This window comes from Mixophyes fleayi, chromosome 6 (genome assembly GCF_038048845.1).
Source record: "Mixophyes fleayi isolate aMixFle1 chromosome 6, aMixFle1.hap1, whole genome shotgun sequence".
NCBI classification, from domain to species: Eukaryota; Metazoa; Chordata; class Amphibia; order Anura; family Limnodynastidae; genus Mixophyes; species Mixophyes fleayi.
In genome coordinates, this window is record NC_134407.1 from 26900208 (window position 1) to 26921861 (window position 21654).

The following is a 21654-nucleotide window of genomic DNA, read 5'->3' on the forward strand; positions in this document are numbered from 1 at the left end:
GCAAAGTGACACATTTTTTTGAAAAATCCTTCAAACCAGCCCAGATGTTAAATTGTTCTGGTCTGCCCCCTGTGTCTTCCCTGCTTCTTTTTTGGAAATTTAATTTTTTACGAGCAACAGCTTGAGAAAGTGAAGGAGGACACGTCGTCAAGCCGAGGCCCAGTTCAGCGGCCAACTTGCTGAGCAATAGCTCCTTGCAAAAGTTCACATCTCGCTCATTTACAAGTAAAGACTCAATGTAGGTTTTAAACCTTGGATCAAGCACAGTGGCCAAAACGTACTGATCCGAGTTCAAGATCTTAATAACTCGAGGATCATTGTGAAGCGAATTAAGTACTTGATCGACAAGGCCAACATACTTTGCTGAATTGCTTGCTTTCAGCTCCTCCTTCATTTTCTCAAGCTGCTTTTCCAATAGTCTAATTAAAGGAATGACTTGGCTCAAACTAGCAGAGTCTGCACTGACCTCACATGTCACAACTTCAAATGGTTTCAGCACCTTGCACAGCACTGAAAGGATTCCCCACTGTGCAAGAGTAAAATACATCCCCCCTCCTTTCCCAATGTCATGACTTGTGCAATATGCTTGGATGGCTTTGCGCTGTTCCTCCATCCTCTGAAGCATGTACAGGGTGGAATTCCACCGAGTTACCACCTCTTGCTTAAGTTGGTGGCAGGGCAAGTTAAACTGCTCTTGGAGCTGCTGTAATCTCCTACATGCTGTGGCTGAATGCCTGAAATGGCCTGAAATTTTACGGGCCACCGAAAGCATCTCCTGCACCTCACGGTTATTTCGTAGGAAGCTCTGCACCACCAAGTTGATGGTGTGAGCAAAACAGGGAATATGTTGGAAATCACCCAGCTGTAATGCTCGCACTATATTGTTGGCGTTATCTGAAATGACATACCCTGGGGAGAGTCCGAGTGGTATAAGCCATGCATCAATCACATCTCTCAGTTTGCGTAACAAATTGTCAGCCGTATGCCTGTTAGTGAAGCCGGTGATACAAAGAGTGGCCTGCCTGTGACAAATGTTACGTAGTGGTGTACATGCTGCTGCTGTTCCTGCTGGTGAAGGTGAATGACCAACCCAGTGGGCTGTCACAGTCATATAGTCTTTGGTTTGGCCACTTCCACTTGTCCACATATCTGTGGTTAAGTGAACAGTGGGCAGAATGGCATTTTTCAGCGCAATCTCTACATTTTTACACACTTTTTGGTATAGTTGTGGAATAGCTTTACGGGAGAAATGGTGTCGCGATGGAATTCTGTAACGCGGACACAAAACCTCAATTAACTGTGAAAAACCAGCTGCGTTTATTGTGGAGATTGGACGCAGATCTAACACTAACATTGCAGCCATGGCGTCTGTGATTCGCTTGGCGACTGGGTGACTGCTGTCATATTTGCTTCCCCTCGCAAATGATTGTTTCACAGTTAATTGCTGAAATGTAGGACTGCTCATTTTATTAACCTGCCTCTGGGATGACGATTCACCCCCAGCAGCAGCAACAGCAGCAGCAGGACTAACGCTTTCTTCAGAGGAATCAATAATAGTGCCGGAGTCATCCAGCCTTAAGTGGGATGCCGGGCTAACTCCGAGCGCTACTGAGGATATTGATGAGGATGGTGTGGTGGGTGTATTTTGTAGCCGTCGGTATGTCGGTGAGCGGAGGCTCTTAGCTGATGAGGGAGTGCTTGTATTCTTTTGGGAAGAACTTTCAGCTTTTCCCAACACTTTGCCATGAACTCTCGTTAAATGGCGTAACATAGACGAGGTTCCAAGATGGTTAAGGTCCCTCCCTCGACTGACTGTGGCTTCACATACACTACAAATGGCTATACAATTGTTGTCTGGATTTGGGTAGAAATAATTCCACACATAAGAAGTGGATTTTTTTGTTTTATGCCCAGGCATGACAATGGCCTTTTTCTTGTCACGTGCCAGAACTGCTGCCACTGGTGCAGGACTTACACAAACAAACACAAACAACCTCATCAACATCCTCATTAGCGCCCTCGTCGCCTACACAAATCTCCCCCTCATCCTCTTCTAATTCCAAAGTGGCATCCTCAATTTGGGTATCACCGGCTACACTCGGGCTATTAAGGCACACATCAGCAGAATGCTCACGATTAGACATCCCACTGTTGGATGGACTCTCCACAGGGATTGTTGTCATTTGTGAATCAGAGCAAATATTCTCCTGTAATGCCTCACTGTTATCTTGCAGCTTGGCTTTGACGCGTAACAGTAGTTGTGCACCAATTGTAGGCTGGGTAACTTTTTGGGATCTGCCACTAATAGCCAAAGGTGAAGGCCTCATTCTCTCTTTGCCACTGCGTGTGTAGAATGGCATGCTTGCAATTTTTTTTTTATCGTCACTTAACTTTTGCTCAGTTACACTTCTTTTTCGCTTCAATACAGTAATTTTTTTTTGGGTTTTTGTTTTTTGCACTAATTTGAAAACACTCTGTTGTTTGACATCGCCTTGGCCAGATGACGTACTGGGAACACTAACATCAGGACTGGTGACAGAACCTGGTTGCTCATTCAGATCATATGTGGACTGCTTTGAATCCATTCTGAGCGCAAACCACTGGGGAGTGCTAAAAATTATTTAGTAGATACTGCTGACAGTTATGACTTTTGACAGACAGAAATATTAATGCACAATTAGGGAGGACACCCCAAAAGCACTGAGGAGTGCTAAACATTATTTAGTAGATACTGCTGACAGATATGACTTTTGACAGCCAGAAATATTAATGCACAATTAGGGAGGACACCCAAAAAGCACTGAGGAGTGCTAAAAATTATTTAGTAGATACTGCTGACAGATATGACTTTTGACAGCCAGAAATATTAATGCACATTTAGGGAGGACACCCCAAAAGCACTGAGGAGTGCTAAAAATTATTTAGTAGATACTGCTGACAGATATGACTTTTGACAGCCAGAAATATTAATGCACAATTAGGGAGGACACCCCAAAAGCACTGAGGAGTGCTAAAAATTATTTAGTAGATACTGCTGACAGATATGACTTTTGACAGCCAGAAATATTAATGCACAATTAGGGAGGACACCCCAAAAGCACTGAGGAGTGCTAAAAATTATTTAGTAGATACTGCTGACAGATATGACTTTTGACAGCCAGAAATATTAATGCACAATTAGGGAGGACACCCCAAAAGCACTGAGGAGTGCTAAAAATTATTTAGTAGATACTGCTGACAGATATGACTTTTGACAGCCAGAAATATTAATGCACAATTAGGGAGGACACCCCAAAAGCACTGAGGAATGCTAAAAATTATTTAGTAGATACTGCTGACAGATATGACTTTTGACAGCCAGAAATATTAATGCACAATTAGGGAGGACACCCCAAAAGCACTGAGGAGTGCTAAAAATTATTTAGTAGATACTGCTGACAGATATGACTTTTGACAGCCAGAAATATTAATGCACAATTAGGGAGGACACCCCAAAAGCACTGAGGTGTGCTAAAAATTATTTAGTAGATACTGCTGACAGAAATGACTTTTGACAGCCAGAAATATTAATGCACAATTAGGGAGGACACCCCAAAAGCACTGAGGAGTGCTAAAAATTATTTGGTAGATACTGCTGACAGATATGACTTTTGACAGCCAGAAATATTAATGCACAATTAGGGAGGACACCCCAAAAGCACTGAGGAGTGCTAAAACTTATTTAGTAGATACTGCTGACAGATATGAAATATTTTTGACAGCCAGAAATATTAATGCACAATTAGGGAGGACACCCCAAAAGCACTGAGGAGTGCTAAAAATTATTTAGTAGATACTGCTGACAGATATGACTTTTGACAGCCAGAAATATTAATGCACAATTAGGGAGGACACCACAAAAGCACTGAGGAGTGCTAAAAATTATTTAGTAGATACTGCTGACAGATATGACTTTTGACAGCCAGAAATATTTATGCACATTTATGGGGGACACCCCAAAAGCGCTGGGGAGTGCTAAAAATTATTTAGTAGATACTGCTGACAGATATGACTTTTGACAGCCAGAAATATTAATGCACAATTAGGGAGGACACCCCAAAAGCACTGAGGAGTGCTAAAAATTATTTAGTAGATACTGCTGACAGATATGACTTTTGACAGCCAGAAATATTAATGCACAATTAGGGAGGACACCCCAAAAGCACTGAGGAGTGCTAAAAATTATTTAGTAGATACTGCTGACAGATATGACTTTTGACAGCCAGAAATATTAATGCACAATTAGGGAGGACACCCCAAAAGCACTGAGGTGTGCTAAAAATTATTTAGTAGATACTGCTGACAGAAATGACTTTTGACAGCCAGAAATATTAATGCACAATTAGGGAGGACACCCCAAAAGCACTGAGGAGTGCTAAAAATTATTTGGTAGATACTGCTGACAGATATGACTTTTGACAGCCAGAAATATTAATGCACAATTAGGGAGGACACCCCAAAAGCACTGAGGAGTGCTAAAAATTATTTAGTAGATACTGCTGACAGATATGACTTTTGACAGCCAGAAATATTAATGCACAATTAGGGAGGACACCCCAAAAGCACTGAGGAGTGCTAAAAATTATTTAGTAGATACTGCTGACAGATATGACTTTTGACAGCCAGAAATATTAATGCACAATTAGGGAGGACACCCCAAAAGCACTGAGGAGTGCTAAAAATTATTTAGTAGATACTGCTGACAGATATGAAATATTTTTGACAGCCAGAAATATTAATGCACAATTAGGGAGGACACCCCAAAAGCACTGAGGAGTGCTAAAAATTATTTAGTAGATACTGCTGACAGATATGACTTTTGACAGCCAGAAATATTAATGCACAATTAGGGAGGACACCACAAAAGCACTGAGGAGTGCTAAAAATTATTTAGTAGATACTGCTGACAGATATGACTTTTGACAGCCAGAAATATTTATGCACAATTATGGGGGACACCCCAAAAGCGCTGGGGAGTGCCAAATATGAAGAAAAAATAATAAACCTCTATCCTCCTCTCTGCACTAGCGATTTTGGTTAGAGCAATTGCAAGAACAATATTGTATTCTCTGTCCCTGCTCTAATTAGCCTATGACTACACCCTGCTCTCTCCCTCTGTCAAATGGCGATGGATTGCTGTGGAGGCGTGTATTTATAAAGTTGAAGTATCGCGAGAACCGAGCCCCGAGATCCGACGACGTCACATGACGTTCGGCCTCGATTTGGATTCGGAATGGGCGGGAGAGTACCGAGCTGCTCAGCTCGGTACTCGGATACCCAAAGTTCGGGTGGGTTCGGTTCTCGGAGAACCGGACCCGCCCATCTCTAGTCACACCACACATTGATTAAATATCTAATTTGAAAACCTTGCCACAGGAAACAAGCTGCTACAAATTGGCTGATCACTTTCAAATGATAACCATCTGAGGTTGTGCAGCTAAAAATCACTCGTATAGCTCAGTCTTAAAATGCATAGGGGATATTAAATCCTTAACACTTATGCAAGGAGATTGCATTACAACATTGTGTGGTCGAAGGAGAATGCTGCACTACAAGGAGATTAAACATTGCTTGTGTAGCAGAGCACATAGTAAAGAATGAGTTACAAAACGATAAAACGCTGTTATGAGTTTAATCAATCTTGTGTCTAAAAATAAAAACAATGTAGCCTAGGCCTTATAGCGAGATCCTGAATCCTCCCAAGAATGTAGATAGTACCATAATACTTTAATCCTTCTACGATCCAATTCTACTTATAGAAAGTACTGGTTTCCTGTGCAATTGAAAATCTTTTTATAGAGAAATTCTCCAATTTATTTGAAAAAAAGTATCACACTTGCAAATTTCAACAGGACACCTGAATTGTAAAAATGTTAACCAGTCGCTCCGTTGCCAAACTACGGTTTCACATTGTAATACTACTGTACAATATAACTCGGTTTTACTGTTTTGCATACAATACCACTAGGGGGTGCTTGGCAAACGTCGTTCATTCATAAAATTTAATTCTCCATTGAAAATAAATAAATGAGTAATCAGCGACAGTGCTTATGCCTGGGCTGTTTACTCCTAATACGGGGAACTCCCTCAAGCTCTTTAACAGTTTGATTGTTAAATCCTAAAGTGGTACATAAGGAGTCTCCATCCACAACATAATCTAAAGGTAAATAATATAAAGATTAAAAAAACCCACAAGTCCTGCCAATCAGCGACATAGAATGAATGGATCTACATAAGTGTCATCAGTCACAGACATAAGTCAGCATATGCTATAGATTGTAGTACAATATTTACAGTATGTCTTTTTTCTTGAGTCCACTCTTATGTTCTGCGTATGATGCATTTTAAAAACTCTATCTCATAGCCCAAATGACAATGAACTGAATTGAGGAACAGAGAAGCCTCGTGTAGCTACTGGTGTAATATTAAAGGCAAGATCTGATTTTTTTGTAGACAGAGGCATAAGTCAGCATCTACACTACAGTGTAATTCAGTACTACATTAAATCTTTTTAGCCAAGTCTACCTTTATTTTCTGTGTATGACACATTTGATATACTGTGTCTGATAGCTAAAATAACAAGGAACTGAATGTAGGCACAGAAAAATCAAATGCATCTCTTTGGTACTAAGTACTACATATGACGCTTCTTTTACACTAGATTATTACAATAATATCTGTATCTAATGGTGTCCAGTGTGATCTTACTATATGTATCTAAATAAACATATGGGGCCTGAGTCTTTGAGGCACACATACTGAGTGCATCGTGCATTTGTTTTAAACCGCACGTAAATCGGCTCTCCATACCCCCAAATGCAACAAAGAACAGATCTGAAGATACATGTGATGATGGCTACGGGTGTAGGTTTACTCTGTTCTACTAGACCAGACACTGCAAAATATGTACCATATCTACATGGAATATAAAATCTCAAAAGCACAAGAAAAAAACATTAAGCAATTAATGTTACTGTCAATAATATGGTGATTTATGATTATACATGGATTTTTTTTTTATTTATTTATTTTTTCCTTTTTGAAAAACATTTATTAGGCTGTCCTTAATGTCTACTGTACATAAAATATTTTTTTACAGTTCCTGCTGATTGCAAACACATGTTTGCGCATACATACTCAGCCGGCAGCACTAGTATTAAGAACTTAACCTAGCCCCCCCCAGTTGGAGTAAGAGATACGGCAGAAAACCAGCGTACTTCTGTGCACACCTGAGTGTGTCTTGGACGTGGCAGCATTGGAACGCACTTACTGAACATTGCCTACGTGAATCTGCCCATTCCCCTCCCTGTTCACACCCGTAAATCGTAGGCCGTAGTAAGTGTCGTTTGCGTTCAAAGCTGTCTTGGACGTGGCTGAGTTCTGTTGCGTATCGCTTGGTTCTGATCATGTGCAGGGGGATTTTTGCGAACAATAAGCACAAAACCGGCAGATATGTTCCTTAATGACTCAGGTCCAATATGTAATTATTATTGTAATAAAAATATTTAGTTAAAAAAATAAAACATAAAGGGAGGCATTTAGAGTTGGAAGCATGCCCCATTTTATATAATAAAATACATGTTTTTGTTCTGCGAATGTACGCAAAAATGCGCATGCCTGTGTCCATATTAAAAAGTTTGCATATCCCTGACTTGCACCTGAAGAGGTTTTGGAAGGAGTTTTAGGGGTATATTTATTATTCAGCTATTCCCTAGAACAGCTGATTCCAGGTGCTTTGAAGTCATTTTTTTTAAAAAAAAACTGCACTTTCATTAAAGACAAATCCCATCGGGATTAATCTTCCATGGTAATTTCCACCTTGACATGCTAATCCATGGAAATTTCTCTTCTAGATAATATATAAATCCTATCCCCTTAATTTCCCATTCTTTAAACAGTGATTCAGTCCTGGCCATAGTCACACCATTCCACCTTCAGAGAGAGCTAGATTTCAGTCTTATTCATAATGTATTCACAAATACTTCACTCCTTCCCCATTGGTATACTCAAATTCAGAGTGCCACAATCCAATCCTTTGGTAACCCCCTTTATTCAATTCCCTCCCAATTATTGCCCACTTTATGCTAAGTACATTAATCCAGCCTACTAATATTGTACTTTTCTGCTCAATTGACATCTAGGAGATACTACATTTATATGCCATTTTATTTCAGAAACCTGAGACCGTTTGAGCCACCATGTGGTAAACACCACACTCCTATTTCACATTTGAAAACATCTAGTTCCGTAAAATGTTTCTCCACTCATTACTGTAAAACTGTAAGCACTTGCTCTGTTATAAAACACCGTTGATAAATTTGTTCCAGGTTTCTATTGTACCAGTGGTTTGGTTACATAGACTGGTCATGCCACACAAACAAAAAACAGTAGTTATAATTACTGTAAAAACTAAGGATATTATTACCTGTAATTCTATGAGTGGAAACTGCAATAAAAGATAAGAATAAAAACTATTAAGAAACATGAATTCTAAAATTATATGCCACTTCCCCCTATAATGAATATGTATGCATGTGTGGCTCAATTTAAACAGAATTCTACATTGTTTGCATAAATTGTGTTTCTTATTATCACCCCGCTTGTTGAGGCTCTTCTTCCTTGAATCATGGTTTTCATAATTTTCTGCATCTAAGTTTGCAAGATAAATAATCCAAGACCTGTACTGTGTCTTATTCTATTTGGAAAGTAACATTTTTTATATTTATTGCTATTATCATATTATCATGCTATAATAATATTTTTTATAATACACTACTGCTTCCTATTTGTTTTAGATCAGATCAGCAGGTATTACTAGAATTTAGTAAATGCATTTCATTTGAATACTTTTTGATTTACATATTGTGGCAGAGCTTCTTAACATTTTTCATCAGTGATCTAGATCAGTGTTTCTCAAACCCAGTCCTCAGGACCCCTAACAGTGCAGGTTGTCCAGGTGACAAGGGAAATAATCATACCACATGTGAATCTGTTACAATGTATCAGTCTGTAATGACTGCACCTGTGCTAAAGCTAGGAGATATGGAAAACATGCACTGTTAGGGGTCCTGAGGTACAGGTTTGTGAAACACTGATCTAGATCACAACCATGATTCAGTGTCATGACCCATGGTTTATCTTATAAATACAAATACATTTATTTTTAAAATGTGTACCATGGACATATTGAGCATAGTAGTGTTAATAAATATAATTAAATGGGGGGTTTGTTCAAAACAATAATATTACTAATGATTAGTTTATATTTTGGGCCCCCACACATAGGTTGAGAAACTCAATAATACAATTACATAATACAATAGTACAATATATTCGGGACATCGACCCTAGTCATGTGTTTCTAAGCTTTATCATGTTCTCTTGGTGTTCTCTGTTGTTCTTACCTGACTTTTCCCTGGATGAAGATTTTCTTTAAGAGAAAGAACTCGGAATTTCACTGTAAAAAAGATAAAATAGTGCAAAGTGAAAATCAGAAGTGTAGGTAATCCAAAAAGCAAGCAAGACTTCAAATGATTAAGCCCTCTTACTCAGGTCCTCATACATTTGCTGCGCTTTCTCCCAAATTCCATATTCTGAGTCATCACCCTCCAAAATGTTTTACTCTAGGACTTCCCACTAACCTTCCTATTGCAGTTACCTGGTTAGAATTAATTGATGAGAAGGTGCATATTACTGCAATAGGAGAATGGTGTGAAGTTTGAGGGCACAGAATTTTACACTAAAAAGGGGTGTGTGGTGCTTGGGTGTGTTGTGAAGAGGACATACATGAATCCCACCGTTTCCATTTATAAACATGATTTAGTATTGGTGTGATGATTTTAAACACTGATGTGTAATCTGTGAGATGGTCGGTTTTGTATCCTATGTATTCCAAAATCTGTTGCTAAAAAATATATTTACAAACAATGCACATAGATAAACAGTATTAGTAGATTTAATATGCACACCTGTAATTTCATCAGATAATAGAAACTGATATATTTTAAATTTGGAAGTGTTCTTGTTAACTGAGTGCATACAAATTGTTCTACATCAGTGGTTCCCAAACTCAGTCATCAGGTACATGTTTTCCATATCTCCTTGCTGGAGTACAGGTGTATTCATTACTGACTGATACATTGTAACAGATCCACAGGTGGCATAATTATAATGTGTCAGTCAGTAATGAATACACCTGTGCTCCAGCAAAGAGATGCGGAAAACATGTACTGATAGGGGTACCTGAGGAACTTGAGTACCTGAGTTTGGGAAACACTGTTGTACATTATGTCACAGAGACTTTGTGTGGCATATTCAATTATGTGCCGTGATCGCGGTAATGCGCAGAGTGTGTATTACCAAAGGTAATACAGTACCTCAATAATGCAGATTTTCCTTCTCAACCCTATGGGGTTCAAAGAAATATCAGAGTTATTGCTATGTCGGGGATTACCTTTGTACCCCATTCCAGCACATTATCGCGATCCCGGGACCTAATTAAATATGCCCCTGTGGATCACTTAATAATTGACTAAATAGTGGAATTACTTGTGTATTTGGTCTCCTCCCAATAGTATTAATAAAGTTATATTGTATGTGCAAAAAAAACCCAGATTCACTATTTCCATGTGTTTTCCATAATGACATGTGTTCATAAATATATCTGATTGAATAGGGGCGCCCAGAGGGAAGCTATTTCAATAGCTCACAGTGGTTTGAGCTGGCTAAGCTACTATTTTATGTTTAATTGTGAGCTGGACTTTACACAGTGTTGCTGTGTTTTTCCTCAGAAGAAATTACCATGTAGGTAATGAAATGCGTGAGGTTAATGATCTACACGCTGTTCCACTAAATTGGAAGTTAATTTTATTTTTATTAATTTTAATGACTGACCGGGACCCATAGAAAAAAAATCACTTTGCAGAAAGCGTGCAAGGAGTACTAATTACGGAATTACAGACATCAATTGGGTGAAGTGGCCCAAATATCCTTTTTGTTGTGCACATATTTGAAGGAAACAAAACATTTCATTTGCCGACTGGAACAATATCTATAATTTACCGCAGCAAGCATCTGGACGGATTAACTGCATGTCAGGTAATTCAAGTTCTTCATTAATGTACAATATCTGATTGGAACTGGATTATTATATCCTATTTAAGTACTTTGGATCACTCATCACAAATGGTGCACCTTGGGATACTATTGAAAGACTTTATTTTATCTATTTACATCAGCAAGCCACGACTTTCCCTAAGATTCTCTACAAGTCATTGTCTTAGTTGAACTTTCATTAGAGATCTTGGTGATTACAAAATCAAATGAGTTCTTGAGTATTATCATTTTTCAAAGTTATTGGAACAGCGTTGTTTTCACAACTTACACCTGTGTTTGTTTTTATCATCTTGAGCTCACATTCAGTCATTTTTTATAGGTGTGCTATATGTGTATTTTTAAGATACTCTTTCATCTATTTAGATGTGATACTGTTTATATAAAAATAAATTTTATCTAAAATACCTTTTCAGCATTGTGTTTGGCGTGATTATATTTTGACCAGTTGCAACGCTGTAATAATTGTTTCTTTATTTTATGTATAATGAGTTTTTTGAGTAGAATTTATGCTCCGTATTACCAGTCTGTCCTGGTTTGTAGACAGGTTTGTCTGTCTGGATCAGAATGTTCAACCTTTGTCCCTTCAGAAGAACTTTACTTTCTCTGCTAACAGACGTATTAGCACTTTCAATGAAGATTTTCATCAAGGCCACTTCCTCTTTGCCTTCAGCGGGATCAGGGACCTGTAAAATGCCATCATTTGTAAGGGCTGTGTTTTGTTAAAGTTTACATTTTAACTTATACATGTTTAACAAACTATCCAAAAAATTAAGTCGATACATAAGTGTTCACAAACGATCAGCCAATGTATGTTTTTTTCTGCAGGTGTTCTCTAAGGGATTTACTGTTTGGTACATAAATAGGTTTAGCTAATCATATTAAATTAGGAATAGTTTTCAAGTTTTTGAGCCATTGTCCAGGTCTCTAAAAAGTTCAGTACATATTAGATGGATCAGTGGAAATGTACAGTAGATATGCTGTGTTCTTAAAAACTGACGTACAATGTTATCTATCTATCTATCTATCTATCTATCTATCTATCCAGTATGTGAAGCTATATAAGGGCTGATTGACCCAGACCATTTTTGAGGCATAAAAATAGACATTTTAGCACTGCGCGTGTGCACAAAAATGCATCTCTCTGATTTGTGTGTATCTTAGACTTGCGACTTCTTATGCCTGGAACTGAGGGGTCGGGCAAACGCAAGTAGAGTACAGTAAGGGCATGTGTCAAATAAGTATAGCAGTGGGCAGCACGGTGGCTCAGTGGTTAGCATTTCTGCCTCACAGCAATGGGCTCATGAGTTCGATTCCCGACCATGGCCTTATCTTTGTGGAGTTTGTATGTTCTCCCCGTGTTTGCATGGGTTTCCTCCAGGTGCTCTGGCTTCCTCCCACGCTTCAAAAAACATACTAGTAGGTTAATTGGCTGCTATTAAATTGCCCTTAGTCTCTCTCAGTCTGTGTGTGTATGTATGTTAGGGGAATTAGATTGTAAGCTCCAATGGGGCAGGGACTGATGTGAGTGAATTCTCTGTACAGTGCTGTGGCATTAGTGGCGCTATATAAATAAATAGATGATGATCACTGGAGATGCCACCTAAGTAGACATGGACACACAGCCAGACATGCTTCCTAGAGGTACATCTTTTTCGGGTAGCAATGTAAAGATAAATGGTGGCGATGATGATAAAAATGATGACACCAGCACCACTTTCTAGCCACTTCTGTTTGATAGTTTGTTTATTGACCCATCCAGCTTAGAGTTTGGACTTTTTGTTAATCATTTCATTTGGATTTCCACAGAGAAGAAGATTTCCGTTGAACTCCAGTGATGTGGTAAATGACATATGTGTTGGTATTTCTAATGAATTAAATTTTACATGGATGTGACTTTAACATTTATAAGACTGTGAAGACATAATTCTATCTTGCGTATTTGTCACTTCATTACCTTAAATTGTGTGTGAAAATTGTAATGTGCATCCCTATGCTATCATTGGGTGTAAGACTACGCAGTTGTGCACTTGCCATAGGCCTAATATAGAAATACTGCTATGTTTTGAGCTGGACACATCTTGAGATAAGTGCTACTCAATATACACCAGTAAGTCCTTCATTTTTGTGACAGAAGTTTTATGTGTATGTTCGGGGGTCAAAATACATTGAACTATGAAAGGGCCTTGCAGACGAGAACATTTAAATTGACTTTCAATCTACTGTAGTTAGCTGTTAAATGAATTATCTGTAAATAATTTTGATAATTGTACTTGCAAAACTACATTAATGTCACATTCTTTGTTAGGGGGGGGGGGGTGGGGCATATCAATGCCGAGAACCCTGACAAGACTTACCCCATCCTGAGGATTCCGAAGGCCTGCTTCCCGACATGGACCAATGACGACTCATCTTCACACCGACTTCAGCCAATGACGATGAAGTAAGAAGGTGTCTGCACTTGATGACGTCATTGACAATGCCTAAGAGATTATTGCTGTTGTTAATGGGGTAATGTAAATATGCCATCATGTTCAATGTAGAAGTCTTTGTAAACTACATTGTACATGGGTGCATACTTACATTACCCCCTTAACAACAGCAATAATCACGTCGGCATGGTCAATGACGTCATCAAGTGCAGCCGCCTGCTTACTTCATCGTCATTGGCTGAAGTCGGTGTCCTCAGGTGGGGGTAAGTCCTGTCAGGGTAGTCAGCATTGTTATGAGTAATACAGTGTCCTCTATTTTATAGAATCTATGCTAAGGTCATAGTGAGAGATAATATAACACTTTTTTAAAATTCCTTGTTTGGTGGAAGCAGAGAGAGGAATCAAAAGTATAACTGGGGTGACTAGATCCAGGAGGGGAGAGTTCCCTATCTACCTATTTCCAGATGCAAAGCACAGCGAGTAGAAAGCTAGGCCACTCCGCTATTATTTACGGTTCCAAAGTTCCAAATTTTCCTTTCTTGGGGATTATATGTATCAAGCTGGGAGTTTACGGTGGGTTTGAAAAGTGGAGATGCTGCCTATAGCAACCAATCAGATTCTAGCTGTCATTTTGTAGAATGTACTAAATAAATGATAACTAGAAGCTGATTGGTTGCTGTAGGCAACATCTCCACTTTTCAAACACACAGAAAACTCGCAGCTTGATACATTTGCCCCTTGGTCTTTATATTTTGCTCTCCTGAGAGATATTTTAAAGGGTAAGTGGAACTGAGTTCACAATCCTCCATCCTGCATTATAAGTTCATGTAAATCCTTTAAAAATGATATGATAATAGCCGGCACAATTTATTTCACAATCACTGCAGCTAAAGGCCAATCGCTGTGAGATCTGTAACTCTGATAGGTCTGACTTTAGTTATAGCGTCTGCATTATGGCTGGGTATGGTGATTTATATACACAAATCTGGCTGTTACTGCCTGATATCATTGACATTCCATGCACTTGAAATAAAATAATAAAAATGGAATTAATAAAGGTTCCTTTTCGCTTTTAACAAAAAGTCACGTAGACTCCAACTGGACTGCTGTATTTTGTAAAGCCACCAATGTGGTTCTTGCTTTGGTTGTGTTACCTCAAATGACATACAGCTGTAAAATGAGTTCCCCTGAATTCTCTTGTCTATAAGTGTTATGTTACTTGTCTTCATTTGTAAGGTTAACTGCACACTGCCTTCTCCCTGCATTTCCTCCAGATGTACACAAGCGAGTTCAGAGTTTCTTGCATGCATTTCTGAGGAGAAGATGACAACATAGTGCCTGAAAAGAAATGAAACGTGATCAGTATAAGACAAAAGCGACAACAAGTGTCGCAGATGGAGGAATGATTTCATCTCTTTACAATTATACATACAGTTCTCACCTAGTGTAAATTTATACAAAATGAAATGTGGTTGATTGTTCCAAACACTAGATGACTGGATCCATGTTCAATATGACCGTACAAATGTGTAATTAAATCAGAGATTAGCGCAGGTGCAGGGGCAGGCTGGGATTGGGGGCAAGAGGGCATATCCCCCTCAGGCCTGTCCCATAGTGGGCTACCGTGGGCTGGGTCACCTGCATTTTTTTTCCTTTAAAATGTCCCTAGTAGGCGGCTAAGCAGAGTCTTGCCCCCCGGTGGAAAATATGCCAGGCCTTTCCTGCCCATGTGACATTTGGGCCAAATACGTGGCTCATGTGGGACACAATTGGTGCAGTCATGAAGTAATTGCACACATAATCAGACGTGTAGAGTACATGATATTAGACTGTGAACCATGCCGCAAATTTTGCTTGAATTGAAGATCTTGTCAAATGTCTTGATTTGTCATGTTCAAATCATATGGAGAGTTACACAGCTCACCTGCCTCTTGTGCATGTGGCAAGTCAACAGAGTGTTTAGGAGAGGGGGATGAGGATGGCCTAGTATATCAGAACCATGGACATGCATAGGGGGACATGACTATGTACATTACGACATGGACACGCCTCTAATGTGACTCATTTACATGTCCCTTTTTGGAGAGGGCCTGGCTGTGTTCCAGTTGCACAGGTTACACTGATATCATGCACTTGATGCACACTGATCATTGTATACAGGTCACACTGATCACTATTCACTGACCACAGCCATACTCATGTCACATCTTATTATTATGACTTATTATATCCAGGTATTTGTGGTCTGGGTGTGGGGCTCTATTAATCTAGTTGATAAAGTTGCTTTTCAGATCTTTGATCTCCTAGACCAGTGGTGGGCAAACTCAGTCCTCAAGGGCTACCAACAGTTCATGTTTTTAGGATTTCTTTAATCATGCACAGCTGAGTTAATCTATTTGGCTGGGTCAGTAATTATCCCAGCTGTTTCTACAGACATAAATCCTAAAAACATGAACTGTTGGTAGCCCTTGAGGACTGAGTTTGCCCACCACTGTCCTAGATTCTCAATTAAAAACTAGAGTTAATGTTTTCATATGTATAAACCTACTTCTGTCGGCCATTTTCTTGGATATCAACTCTGCCAGAAAGATTCTTACTCACCTGCACAAAATCATACCTACACAGAAGACGACATTTAACTAACATCTGCCACCCACTGTAATCTAACGTGGCAGATCAGAAAGCAGAGGGAGATTTTCAGTGATCTGCTTACCTGTGAGCTTCTGAAACCTCATGGAGCAGACACTGAGGAGGAGTTTTATTTTTTTTATTTTTGATGGATAGGAGGAACGGCGGCACATAAACTACCATGATAACAGAAATGTAGACATATCTTGACAATGTATTTCACATGCAAAAAAAAAATATTTAAAAACATGGAAAAAGCATAAGAAAGTGTTTACAAGTGAATCAGTTAAAAAGGACTACAAAACATAGTACTTTTTTAAAATAAAGTATAAAAAAAATGTGCATTTTAACATGATTTTTTTTGATGGTAAAAAAAATGCATATATCCTAATGTGGAATATGGTTATAATTTAGGATCATGGAAGTGTAGGAGAATGTGCCTTGGTCAAACCAAAAGTATAGCTAACAACAGGTGCTCAGGCTAATTAGATAGGAAACAAAAAGAAATGCACATCGCTTTACAGAAGTAATTAACATTTTTTAGAACAGTCAATAGCCTACAACTATCAATTTACATTAATTTTATTCTGTAATAATCACTGACTCACATAACTAGATCATTGCTTATGTTGTTTAGTTGTGGTGTTTATACAAGTTCTCAGTAGAAGTTATTCTATATTCTAAGAAGTGAGGAAATAAAGCAACAAAGAACACTGGGAGTTGCTGACTCCATTGAATCTCTATTCTACTTATGTTAATTTTTTTGAATTTTTGATTCTAGACCCGTGGGCAGGGGGGCATACCTTACCAAAGATATTAATATAACTGGATATCAGCCTATGGCTTTTATATTCATTCATGTGATACCAACTCCAGACAGCTATGCCTTGCGCTTCCAAAACTCCCAATAATTATTATATTTTGGACGGGGGCATCCATTTCAGTTAAATTTTCATCAAAACAAACCACAAACCTTTAACACAAGTATATTAAAAAGACACTGCATTCACACTCAGGCTTTGAGTTATATTTTTGCCTTCAGGGCACCTTTTCTGTGCTGTCACTTTAATCTCATGCAGGGGCAGGATGGGCTGGAGGGGCAGGGAGCATATGCCCACCGGGCCATTTCCAAAGCGGGCTACCTTGGGATAGGTCACTGGGCCACCTGCATTTTATTTCTTTAAAATGTTCCTAATAAGCTGCCGAGTCGAGTCTTGCACCGTGGACTAAAATTTGCCAGCCCTCCTCTGGTCTCATGGCTTAATAAGTCTATGGGCCCTATTCAAGTCCAAAGGCAATGTGCAGTTAAAAAAAGAAATGGAGCATAATTCCGCCCATATTGAAATCTGGGCGGGTCTCGAAATGCGCTTCAGTTTGAATCTGGGTGTAAGTACCCTCTCCTAAAAGTTATGTGCCATATGTTAACAGACTTCTGCATATGTGCAATATAAAGCCACGTAAGAATGCATGCAAAAAATATATTTCTTTTTTAGAAAATAAAAGAACAACTCATAATACTATAATCATTAATAAAAATATGTATTTTAAATAAAATATATTTTTATTTATCTATTATTTTTAACATATACTTCAGGATGTTTTTAATTCATAGTGTGTATATAAACAATGCGTTTTTATAATCTATCTTACTTGCATACACAAGTTCTGTGCTACATGCATCTGTTTAGTTTTTAATACAAAGACTATGCCGTGGCAGTCATTATTATTAGTCCGCACTTCATCATCATCATCATCATCTATTTATTTATATAGCGCCACTAATTCCGCAGCGCTGTACAGAGAACTCATTCACATCAGTCCCAGCCCCATTGGAGCTTACAATCTAAATCCCCTAACATACACACACATAGACCGAGAGAGAATAAAGGCAATTTAGTAACAGCCAATTAACCTACCAGTATGTTTTTTGAAGTCTGGGAGGAAACCAGAGCACCCGGAGAAACCCACGCAAACATGGAGAGAACATACAAACTCCACACAGATAAGGACATGGTCAGGAATTGAACTCATGACCCCGGTGCTGTGAGGCAAAAGTGCTAACCACTAAGCCACCGTGCAGCACTTACACCAGCCCCGTAGCTGGTGCAAATGATATGGCTAAATGATAGGTTACTTACATGAAACCCAGGACGCGAATCGTCCGTATTTGCACTGCAACACCCTTGACACGCCCTTACTGCACATTCCTACATTCCTTCACCCATTTTCACCTCCTTTCTGCCCTTTACGTCATAGGTAGAGATGCTCAGGCTCGGTTCCCCAAGAACCGAATACACCTGAACTTAGCAGATCTGAGTACCGAGCTGAGGCGGCTCGGTACTTTCGCGCGTCCTAGGAATTGAAAACGAGGCAAAGCGTCATCATTACGTCGTCGGATCTCGTATCTCGCAAGCTTTGGATTCTATAAGCACCACCTTCTACGGCGATCCAGCGCCATTTCACAGAGGGACACAGAAGAGGTAGCACAATTCTTGGCAGACTGTAGTGCAGTTGGGCAGTGTCATAGATAGAAAAGAAAGAGGAGGGGTAGCAGTTTTCTTCAAAGTCTCCAGTGATATTCAGGAGAGCTCCATTGCACCATGGCTAATTGTCATTGCTGAAATAGAAATAATAGGTCTGGCATGCTTGGTCTTCTAAATCTGCAGTCACATTGTACTGTGTTATATAGGTAAAACACAAAGAGGAGAGCTCCATTGCTCCATTGCTAATTGTCATTGCTGAAATAGAAATAATAGGTCTGGCAGGCTTGGTCTTCTAAATCTACAGTCACATTGTACTGTAATGGATTTACAGCAGTACCCAGAAGACCAGGAGCTCCAACCAGCTGCTGGCACCAGTCATGATGATAGTAATCCATCTACATCAGCTGCTAAAGCCTATGTTAAAGTGCATAGTGTTTTTAAGTCAGGGAAACAAAAATGTAAAAAAACATTTACCTTGGTCAAGAAAAAAGACCTGTTATCCAGGCAAAGTTGTCTACAGAAAAAAAATGCCAACATGCCATTCTACAGTCGCAGTGGCAAGGTAAGAATGAGGCTTTCGCCTTTCTCTATGAGTGCTAGTTCTGCAACTGTCACTGAGGCATCTTCTTGTAAGGTCAGTCATGACCAAGCAAGATTTTGTCATTTGGACTCCAAAAGTGGTGTCCAAATACTTTTACGTATAAAAGCCGAGCTGGAACACAACAGTGAGGCTTTAGAGGAAAATGAATGTTCTGATTCAGAAATGACACAAATCCCTGAGGAGAGTCTATTCACGAGTGCTATGTGTAATCCTGACCTGTCTGATAGTGTACCCATAAAGAAGGCCCCTTTCAGCATTTTTGCAGATGTGTGCATGAACAGCCCAAGTGTAGCCGGTGATACACAAATTGAGGATGCCACTTTGGATTTGCAACAGGATGAGGGAGATATTTGTGCAGCTGACGAGGGCGCTAATGAGGATGTTGATGAGGATGATGTTGTTTGTGTAAGTCCTGCACCATTGGAAGCAGTTCTTGCACGTAATAAGAAGAAGGCCATTGTCATGCATGGGCATAAAACCAAAATATCCACCTCTTATGTGTGGAATTACTTTTACCCAAATCGGGACAACAGTTGTCTAGCCATTTGTAGCGTTCTCACCAATATCCTTATAAGCGATCGGAGTTAGTCCTGCATCCAAGTTGCTAAGGCTAGATGACTCCTCCACTATCCTGGATTCCTCGTAGAATTCTTGAGCGTTAGTCCCACTGCTGCTGCTGCTGTTGCTGGGGGTGAATCTTCATACCAGAAGTAGACCAATAAGTAGACTACTAGTAGTTTACAACAATTGATTGTTAAAAAATCCTTTGCAAGTGGAAACAAGTATTAAAGCTGTCACCCAGTCGCACAGCGCATTACAGACGCCATGACGACTATGCTAGTATTAGATCTGTGTCCTATATCCACTATTAATGTAGCTAGTTTTAGACAATTACTTGAGATCTTGTGTCCTCGCTACCAAATTTCATCACAGCACCATTTTACTAGAAAAGCTATTCCTCACCTCTACCAGAAGGTTCGTAAAAATTTTATTATTGGGCTTTAAAATGCCATCCACTGTACACTTAACCATAGATATGTGTACAAGCGGAACTGGGCAGACTGTGAGAGCCTACTGGGTTGGTGATTCGCCTTCATCATCAGGAACAGCAGCGGCATGTACCCAAGTACGTCACATTTTTCTGAGGCAGGCTACTCTGTGTGTCACTGGCTTCACTAAGAGGCATACAGCTGACAATCTATTACAAAAACTAAGGGATGTCATTGCAACTTGGCTTATCCCACTTGGACTATCCTCAGGATATGTAATTTCTGATAATGCCACCAATATTGTGAGAGCATTACAGCTGGGGGAATTCCATCACATTCCCTGTTTTGCTCACACAATAAACTTTATGGTGCAGAGCATTTTAAAAAATGACAGGGACGTGCAGGAGATGCTGTCTGTGGCCCGTAAAATATCTGGACATTTTCGGCATTCGGCAACAGCGTGTAGGAGATTGCAACAGCTACAAGAGCAAATTTATTTGCCCTGCCACCAACTGAAGCAAGAGGTGGTGACAACGTGGAATTTCACCCTGTGTATGCTTCTGTGGATGGAGGAACAGAAAAAGCCAATCCAGGTTTACTCCACAAGCCATGACATTGGGAAAGGAGGGGGGATGTATTTTACTCAAGCGCAGTGGAGAATACTTTCCGTGTTGTGCAAGGTGCTGAAACCATTTTAAGTAGTCACCTGTGAACAGGGGCGGATCTAGAAAAATGCTGTACCCGGGGCGAGATAGGGGGGGGGGCGATTTAGGCCCCACCCCTTTCTAACATCTTAGTCTGCTGACGGCTGCACACTATGTGCAGGTCCGTCCAGCCGTGACAGGCAGGAACAGTGTGCTGCCCGGCTGCTCTGATTGTGTTTTAAACACAGTCAGAGCAGCCGGGCAGCACACTGTCCCTGCCTGTCACGGCTGGACGGACCTGCACATACTGTGCAGCCGTCGGCAGCAAGTGTCTGCTAGGGGGGCGATCGCCCCGATGGCCCCCCCCTGGATCCGCCACTGCCTGTGAAGTGAGTTCAGACACAGCTAGCTTGAGTCAAGTGATTTCCTTAATTAGACTTTTGGAAAAACAGCTTGAGAAAATGAAGGAGGAAATAAGGCAAAGCAATTACGCTATGTATGTCGGACTTGTAGATCAAGTACTTTACTTGCTGCGCCAGGATCCAAGAGATATCAAAATCTTAAAATCGGATCACTACATTTTGGCGAGTGTGCTTGATCCTCGGTTTAAGAGCTATGTTTTCTCTTTGTTTACAACTGACCCTGATCTGAAGAGATGCAAGGAACTCCTAGGGCCTGATTCATTAAGGATCTTAAATGAAGAGGATCCTTATTTCAGTCTCCTGG

General features: G+C 39.8%; 1 protein-coding gene across 1 annotated transcript in view; it reads right to left on the minus strand.

Moving 5' to 3' along the window:
• Positions 1 to 21654, minus strand: part of LOC142160953 (alpha-2-macroglobulin-like) — a 92866-nt gene that overhangs the window by 67841 nt on the left and 3371 nt on the right. The window contains exons 2-5 of the mRNA XM_075216093.1: positions 14738 to 14921; positions 11675 to 11837; positions 9444 to 9496; positions 8465 to 8485 (exon numbers count right to left, since the gene is read on the minus strand). Coding sequence (XP_075072194.1) covers positions 8465 to 8485; positions 9444 to 9496; positions 11675 to 11837; positions 14738 to 14921 — 421 coding nt within the window. The remainder of the gene's footprint in view (positions 1 to 8464; positions 8486 to 9443; positions 9497 to 11674; positions 11838 to 14737; positions 14922 to 21654) is intronic.